Source organism: Sinocyclocheilus grahami, unplaced genomic scaffold (genome assembly GCF_001515645.1).
Source record: "Sinocyclocheilus grahami isolate Dianchi unplaced genomic scaffold, SAMN03320097.WGS_v1.1 scaffold343.1, whole genome shotgun sequence".
Taxonomy (NCBI): Eukaryota; Metazoa; Chordata; class Actinopteri; order Cypriniformes; family Cyprinidae; genus Sinocyclocheilus; species Sinocyclocheilus grahami.
The window spans coordinates 1,399,844-1,408,899 of NW_015505522.1; the positions used below are offsets into that span (position 1 = coordinate 1,399,844).

A 9,056-nucleotide genomic window follows, 5' to 3' on the forward strand; every position below is an offset into this window, starting at 1 on the left:
GCTGATTGGCATGTCACCATATTCTAATTTGTTGAGATAGTGAATTGGTGGGTTTTTGTTAAATGTGAGCCAAAATCATCACAATTAAAAGAACCAAAGACTTAAACTACTTCAGTCTGTGTGCACTGAATTTATTTAATAAATGTGACTTCAGAAAAATATGGTGAGGGCATTTATAATTGAGGCTGTTTAATGTGGTAATTTGGTGTGATTAATGCTGATGAACATGATGCATGACGACTGACTGACTGACTGTGTGATCCAAGATATGAGGGCAAAAAATGGCCCCTCTTATTTTTATATCATATAAAATAGCTTAATGCTGTAATTTTCCTGAATATTTGCACAATATCGATTTAATACAATAGTTCAATAAACAAGAAGTTAATATTGTTATATTTTAGACACAGCATTGTCAGTATTGTCTGTTTTTGCTCAGTTTCACAAAAGAGTCTCTGAGCAACACAGTGGTGATTGAAACAAGTGAGCCAATGATTCACTGACTCATTCATAAAGACAGTCACTTGCTTCATTCTTGAGTGAATCAGCTGTTTGAAGATATTGGTTGAATGAATGATTGAATGAAGTTGCTGTGCACACACAGCAGTGAACTCACACACAATCTCGACAAAATAAGCAGTATTCTCTGCTCTCAAACACTGGGGGCGTGTCCACCGGCGGCGCTGAAACCACGCCCACTCACGGGAAAGCTGCCGTCTCTCTCAACTGTCTTCCTCTAGCAGCTTATTTAAATAAGGAGACCGAGCTGTTTTGTAAATTATTTGGAACCAGGTATTATGCATTTATGTGACGAAGGCATAGCTAGCTAGCAACCAGTAGGCTGTAGTAACGAACGGTAATGACAGTAACTTGCGACTGAGTGGGCAAACCACTGCGCTGTAGTTATTAGCTGTGTTCGACTCTGCGCAGAACGATCAGTGCATGACATCAAAGTACCACGAGAGTGATTCGAAAGCATAAGGAGCCGTCTGCTCTCTAATAGCTCTGACTGTACTTTGATGTTTCACACCGATCGATCCGCGCAGTGCTGTTGGGGGAGGGGCCGTGCTCAGTGTCTCTATTGCATCATCGAGTCATGGTGTTAGCCCCGCCCAGAAAATCCTGCACACGAAAATGGTGTAAAAACTGTTTAACGGTCTAACTCCACGATTAAGTACGACATAGTTCACAGTCTTTGCAACATGCTTCAGCAATGCATTTCTAACATTTATAATGTGTTTAGAAACAATTCTCAGAAATGACTTTACACACTTTAATATTAAGCCTAAAAAGTGTTTTAATGTCACTATTGATGAAGATTGTATGATCTTTGAATAATATTTGAACGGCCATCCCAAAGAGGCACAAAATCACTTTCACGGACTTTTACATTAACTGTTTCCTCCTGGTGGAGTGACCTGCCCAACTCAATCCCAGCAGATGAGTCCTTAACCATCTTCAAGAATCGGCTAAAAACACATCTCTTCCATCTTTACTTGACCCTCTAACTCTAGCACTCTCTATTCTAATTCTATTCTTTAAAAAAAAAACTAACACTAGCTTCTCTATTCTTTTTGTATTCTATCTATTTGTTTTCTGTTATTTATTTAAACTTTTTATTTATTATATCATTTTAAAAACTACGTGTACTGCATTAGGCTAACTGAAACTTGTCATAGCACTTGCTTATCATTGCTCTTTTGTTGATTTTGATTGCTTCTGTTGTCATTTTATTTGTAAGTCGCCTTGGATAAAAGCGTCTGCTAAATGACTAAATGTAAATGTAATATCATAATATGCATAATACACAGCTCACGGGTTTGGACATCAAGAGAGAATAACAACACTGGTGTGTGTGTGTGTGTTAGCTATTTAACTGCTTCAAATGCAGCTCATCCAGTGAGATTTTAGATCATGTGTTACCTGGTTTCTGGCTGACGTCTGTGGGAATGTGTGGAGGACTGGGGTTGAAGTGATCGTAGGGCAGCAGCGGCGTCAGAGGATGCATCCCCTGCTGGACCACCGACACTTTGAAACTATGCAAGAAACACACACACACACACACACACACACACACAATAAGATGCTGGTCAGTTGATGCTTGAAAGCGGCGTGCGAGCGTGTCAGATGTTGAATGCATTTGCTGAAAGAATCAATGGGAAGGAGCCATTTGATCGATACGGCTTTGATGATCAAGGCCAGCAGCACAAGAGCTTGTTTGCTTTCATGTCTGTGTTTACAAATGGCCTTCAATAACTCATGTGAAATCCAGTTTGCTAATGCTAACAGCATGTTGTTTGACACGATGCGTCATGGCGGTTGCATGGCTGGAAGTAGCTGCATTTCTTGGCCAAACTTCTGACTGCTGTGCCTTTCATACGAGCGTCTTTTCATCTGTGCACATGTGTGAGAAACTTTCAGACTGCGTTTCATACAGAATTGGATATATTTGCCACGTGTGGCCACATTTATGTGCAAAGTCCATTTTCTCCTTTCTTCATAATGGGCGCTCCCCATTAAACACCTGTAATCAAACCCAGGGATTAAAGCCACAAAAAATAAATCGTCTGGCTGATAACTTTTTTTTTTTCAGTCTATGCCATATACTACTTAATTTAATTACTCAAGACTAACAGCATTTGCTATGGTCAGCTTGCATATTGTTCGATATGTTTTCAATCTGTGAAATAAACTGATACTTTTTGCAATGCTTGAAACATTTGTGGCCTTGGAGCACAAAACCAGTCATTAGGGTCAATTTTTTTTAAATTGAGATTTATACACCATCTAAAAGCTGAATAAATAATCTTTCCATTGATGTATGGTTTGTTAGGATCGGACAATATTTGGCTGAGATGCAACTATTTGAAAATCTGGAATCTGAGGGTGCAAAAAAATCTAAATATTGAGAAAATCATCTTTAAAGTTGTTCAAATGAAGTTCTTAGCAATGCATATTACTAATCAAACATTAAGTTTTTATATATTTACGGTAGGAAATGTACAAAATATCTTCATGGAACATGATCTTTACTTAATATCCTAATGATTTTTGGCATAAAAGAGAAATGTATAATTGTGACCCATACAATGTATTGTTGGCTATTGCTACAAATATCCCCCAGCGACTTAACACTGCTTTTGTGCTGCAGGGTCACATTTTTTAGTCATACAAAAATAAAATAAAATTCAACCATCTACTTAAATTTTTTTTTTAATTAATTAATTAATTAAATTTATTTAAGTCCTTATTAATGCATATTACTATTCAAACATTAAGTTTTTATATATTTACGGTAGGAAATGTACAAAATATCTTCATGGAACATGATCTTTACTTAATATCCTAATGATTTTTGGCATAAAAGAGAAATGTATAATTGTGACCCATACAATGTATTGTTGGCTATTGCTACAAATATCCCCCAGCGACTCAACACTGCTTTTGTGCTCCAGGGTCACATTTTTTAGTCATACAAAAATAAAATAAAATTCAACCATCTACTTATTTATTTTTTTAATTAATTAATTAATTAAATTTATTTATTAATAGAATGCATTTCAAATGTTTGGGGAAAAGGCACGTCATAATCTTGTAGGCTTCACAGACAAAAAATGAGTTTAAAGCATTTTTATGTATTATAAAAACAACGACTTCACATTAGTTACCTTACCAGCATGAAAAATAAAACATATTATTCAAACTGGAGATAAAACAAGCAAAGAACATTCTCCATCACTGAAGCACTCAATGACTTCCCGTTACAATCACTGAAGCAGTGCACACTGAAGAATAAAATCTCTTATTTACAAAGTATCTGCATTTTGTAATTTATGATGACAGACTTTACGTGCAAAAAGCAGCCCACCAGACAAAATTCTCTGATTGGCTCAACACAAATGTGTGTGATTGGTTACAATGCCCCACGCTACACAAAAACAATGCATAAAAATGTATGCAACATAAGCAAGCAGATCGAAATGTAATGCTGCAATCAACACTTTTATTCATTTTTTCACATTTCTCAGTTGTAACCTATTTAGTTTATTTAGAAGGGGCATTTTTTGTCCTGTATCTTGAATTTGGGGGGCATGTTGGATCATTTAAGTGCCATTTTTGCCCCAAGCATCTGTTCATTTCTCATACATGACCATAGCGCCTGAGAACTTTAACACTGGACATCTCGATCCACTAAAGAATTGATTTCATGAACGCACACTTACACTGAGATAAAACACTAGAAACACTATTTCACCCAACATACTTATCTTGCAAGCTCTTGCATCTTGAAAAGACCAGAAGAAATCTCGCTGAGGGGATTCCAGTGTTTAGTTCCTGATGAACAACACAGTATTTTCCCCGCACAAATACAAATGCATTCACTGCAGTGACAGTGCAGCATGAGTCCAGTGTTCATATCGCATCAAACGAACATGGCTATTATATATCAGAGCACAAAATCTATTTGCATGTGGTTCTTTCCTTTTATCCAGCGTTTCTTTGAATGACAATGCAGGCATGACTTGTTCTGAGGGTTCGGTCCTTTAATACTGACCACTGATGGACACGACGACCCGTGGGCTCCTCGGGTCTCAAACGCTGTCCTGTCTAATGTATTCTTTGCTTTAAAAATCTAAGTGCTTTTTTGAAGCGGAAATTAGAGGACCTTTTGGAAGCGAGCGCTTTGAGTGTTACGTCTTTAATCTCCTGTTTGAGCACCGATGTGTTTGACGCGTCTGAATGGGGTGCGATCATTTTACATGCTTTATGTTGCCATTGATGTGGTCAAGAACGCTGAATCAGATGAACCTTTGGTCTCTATGATAATGCCTGGAGGAAGTATATTTAGTAGTAGTTGTGAGCTGACATCTACTCAGAACAACCCAATAGAAAAAGCATAACACCCAACATACCATATGCATGAGGGTCAAAGACGTTAAGATGTCCGCATCAAAAGAAATGTACAGAAGTGATTTTATGTCCATAGAAAGCACATTAAATGTAAGTAAAGTGTCTACTTTTAAAATTGCAAATTAGTGTTTGGAGAATAAAATGTCAAAATCTGGTTGAAATAGTGTTACTTTGTCATTCAGTGTAACACTTATATTTATGTAAAAATTCAAACAACATGCTTATTCTGACATGTACATGTTAAAATGTATAAAAGAATAAGGGAGCATATTACATTTGATTGTGTTTTAAATGATTAAAAAATTCTTACTGACAAATGGGCAAAACCTAGGATAGTGGCACATTTTAAAAATGTAAAATTACAACTGATTAGTATTTGGGGTGAAAGTAATTCGATATGTCATAAATTGATTTTTATTGTAAATATGTCTGAGAAGATTGTTACACTGAATGACATTTTAGTCTCTTCTGTAAATCAGGGGAAAATGTATGATTTTTTTTTTTTGCTCAGAAAAACTAAAACAGAATTGCAATTAAATTAAACAGAAAATTTTGGGAACAACAAAAGCAGTATTACACTTATTGTTTTTATGCTTAAACCCTTTTTCGTCTTTGACCCGTGAACATCCCTAAACAAAAGAATGTTCTAATAGCTTTACTGTGCTAGGGTACAAATTATATTCTGAATTGAAAAATGAGCATTCATTTCATATTTTCTCAGTATTTTCTCAGCTCCAGGAATTAAACATGACGCTCATGTTCTCCAAAGAGCCCTCGATTTACTTGCATTCGATAATGCATCCGACGAACCTAGAGACACCAGAACGCTTATGCATCCTAAAACTGTTTATGTCCAGGTTTAAATGAAAAACCATCTCATCATGCTATTTTGGACCACACAGTACACAGCAAGTAAACTGACGCCACTCAAACAGTGATGCAACAAAATCTATTTTTTACCAAAAATTTTCATTTAGATAAAAAGTGAATATAAAGTTTATTTCAAAATTTTATTTAATAAAAAACAGACTTGCACAAACATTAAAACTGCACATTAGACAACTTTCTAATGATATAGGCTAACTGTTTCTACTCGGACTCATTGTTGTAATATAAACACAAACTGTGGCTGTAAAAAATACGGATATTGCTAACAGGTTAAATAAAAATATAATGAATATGTAATATAGTGCATATTGCAAAATGCTCCTCGCTGGAAGTATTAATTTCTAGTTGGTTAACAAGCTTATTAAATGTCTTTTTTGAGATAAAGGTGATGTTGCATGACATTGTTTAGAAGCTGTTTAACCGATGCCTTTCTGTGGTTCAAACCATGAGACGTGATACTAAGCTCTACAGTTTATTTCAACATAAGCACAAATCTCACTGCGATAATTGGATGGCAGGCGGACTACAAATAATATTTTGTGATGTTTTGTTCACACACCAACAGAAAACACAAAAGACTAAAAGCCTAATGCTTGAGATTTAAGAATCCATACAGCTTCATCGAAATGAAGATCAATTAAAGAGACAGTTCATCCGAAAATGAAACTTGTCATCATTTACTCACCCTCAAGTTGTTTTAAACCTGTATGAGTCTCTTTCTTCTGTCGAACACAAGTTGTTCAGCTGGTCCCCACTGACTTCCATAGTGTGGGAAAAAATACTATGAAAGTCAATGGCTACCGTCAGCTGTTTGGTTGTCAACATTCTTCAAAATATCTTCTTTTGTGTTCAAAAGAAGAAAGAAACTCATACAGGTTTGGAACAATGTGAGGGCGAGTAAGTGATGACAATTTTAATTTTTGGCTGAAATATGCCTTTAAGACCCAGAAATCAATATTGTTCACAGCCAGTGTTGGGGGTAATGCACTACAAGTAACGCGAGTTACGTAATCAGATTACTTTTTTCAAGTAACTAGTAAAGTAACGCATTACTTTTTAGTTTACAAGAGTTACTTTTTCAAATAAGTGACGCAAGTTTCTTTTTTTTTTTCAAATGTATTGATTGACAGCTCTCCTGTCCCCTTGTTGAGATAAATCAGATGTTACTGTAGTTCTAAAATAAATATGAATATGCATTAATTCATCTCCCCCAAAAAAAAAAAAAAAACACCAATTCAGTATTCCTCAAAATGAATAAAAATAATGCAACTCAGAATATGACGCAAACCTGCAATAATTAAATGTTAAACAACACAAATATCCTTTATGTATTTAATCCCATTCTATTTGCTTCTGAGCTTCGCTGATGCAGTTCAAGCGTACTAATAAGCACAAATTACTCTAGATGAACATGTCTTTGTTTATTGCTGAAGTGTTGAAATGTCTTCTTCTGCATTCTACTGTACTTTCCCTTCAGCCTGAGGCGCATTCATTTCACGTTTGGTGTGAAAGGCTTTTAAATTTGCCAAAAATAGAACTTTTTTATTTTAAAAACAAACAAGCAAGCCCTGTCCAGATTTAAAAAGTAACGTAACGCATTACTTTCCATAAAAAGTAACCAAGTACCGTAATTAGTTACTTTTTTATGGAGTAACGCAATATTGTAATGCATTACTTTTAAAAGTAACTTTCCCCAACACTGGTGACAGCAGGCATGTTTACCCGCTGTAGTTTATCCATGATGTGCCACGAAACATGGTCAAAACACGACATCAGAGAAACACTAATTAAACATCTCGGTTTCTGTCAATGATTTTGGCCCTCCAAAAGTTTGGGTTGCATCACCACATTAGAGGATGCCATTGATGCTACGCACCATCTGCATGAAGACATCATGACGGCGAGATGCACGAGTTTCCACAAGCATCAGATCTTTTTTAGTCATTCTTTCAGACACTGGACACATGAATGAAGGATAAGCACTTCAAAAATGTTTTTTTTGTTGTTTTTTGATCCCCAAACTGAGGAGAAACAGCGAGCTTCAGATTACTGTAACTGAGAAAAACCTCCATTTCCTGACTGAGTGAAAGTGAGATAAGCAAAATTTCCACAGTGGTCTTTAAAGGCTGTGTATCTATTCCTGTTGTCTTGAGGGTAAATGTGCGTGGGTTTATTTGAATCGAGGTCAATTTCATTTCGATGCCTCTTAAAGCATCCGTGAAGAGACTAAAATCAGACAAGACCTTATTGTGATGCTGCTGGAGCTACGTTACGCCTGACACCACGTCTCCCTCTGGCACCGCGCCGCAATCTGGAAATAATTCTTCCAGGTCTGTGAGATGGAAAATGAGTGCCACTTAGTTGGAGGTTTGAGGAACTTCAAAGGAGACGCAGACATAACAACAGAGGCACGTTTAAACACACTCAACCCCCAGCCGCCGGCCCCCTCCGTCAACATGAAGACACCGAGATCTCTGGCTTCATCTCATAACTGCTCATGCATATTATTATTTGCCAGACTTGTAGAGATATGTGCCTGCTTGCAACTTTTGGAAAGTCTCGAAAATCCAAAACACAAACAGTGTCATTATCATTCATCTCCATTTACATTTATGCATCTAGCGCATGCTTTTATTACAAAAGAGGAACAAAGCAGGCAGGTTTTTTAGACAACCAGATTAGGAAGCACTGTAAAACAAGTCTTGATTATTATTGTTTGCATTCATTTCATTTCTACTTGATTTCTTGCGAGTCACCAGAAATTGGAATTCACAAGTGCGCAGTCCAAAAAGTGCAATGAATTTATCACTTCAGCAATTCAGCTTATGTTTTCAATGCAATAGGTTGTCATTTTTTTTACAGAGTAGACTAAAGCACACACTCACACTCACACACACACACTCACACACTCATACATCCACACACACACACACACACTCACACACTCTCTCACACTCACACTCTCTCACACTCACACTCACACTCACACACCCACACCCACACTCACACTCACACACTCATACATCCACACACACACACACACACTCACACACTCACACTCACTTACACACACTCTCTCTCGCCCTCCCCCACCCACACACACACACACACTCTCTCTCTCTCTCTCTCTAGCCTTGCCCAATCCACACACACACACTCACACACACACACTCTCTCTAGCATTGCCCAATCCACACACACACACACACTCACACACACACACTCTCTCTCACCCTCCCAAACACACACACACACAC

The 9,056-nt window shown here is 37.0% G+C and overlaps 1 protein-coding gene across 1 annotated transcript in view; it reads right to left on the reverse strand.

Annotated features, from left to right (window-relative positions):
• Window positions 1–2,027, reverse strand: part of LOC107603263 (transcription factor 7-like) — a 25,191-nt gene extending 23,164 nt beyond the window's left edge. Inside the window, exon 1 of the mRNA XM_016296027.1 lies at window positions 1,924–2,027. Within this exon, the coding sequence (XP_016151513.1) occupies window positions 1,924–2,008 (85 nt within the window). The 5' untranslated portion in view covers window positions 2,009–2,027. The remainder of the gene's footprint in view (window positions 1–1,923) is intronic.
• Window positions 2,028–9,056: the final 7,029 nt, after the last annotated feature.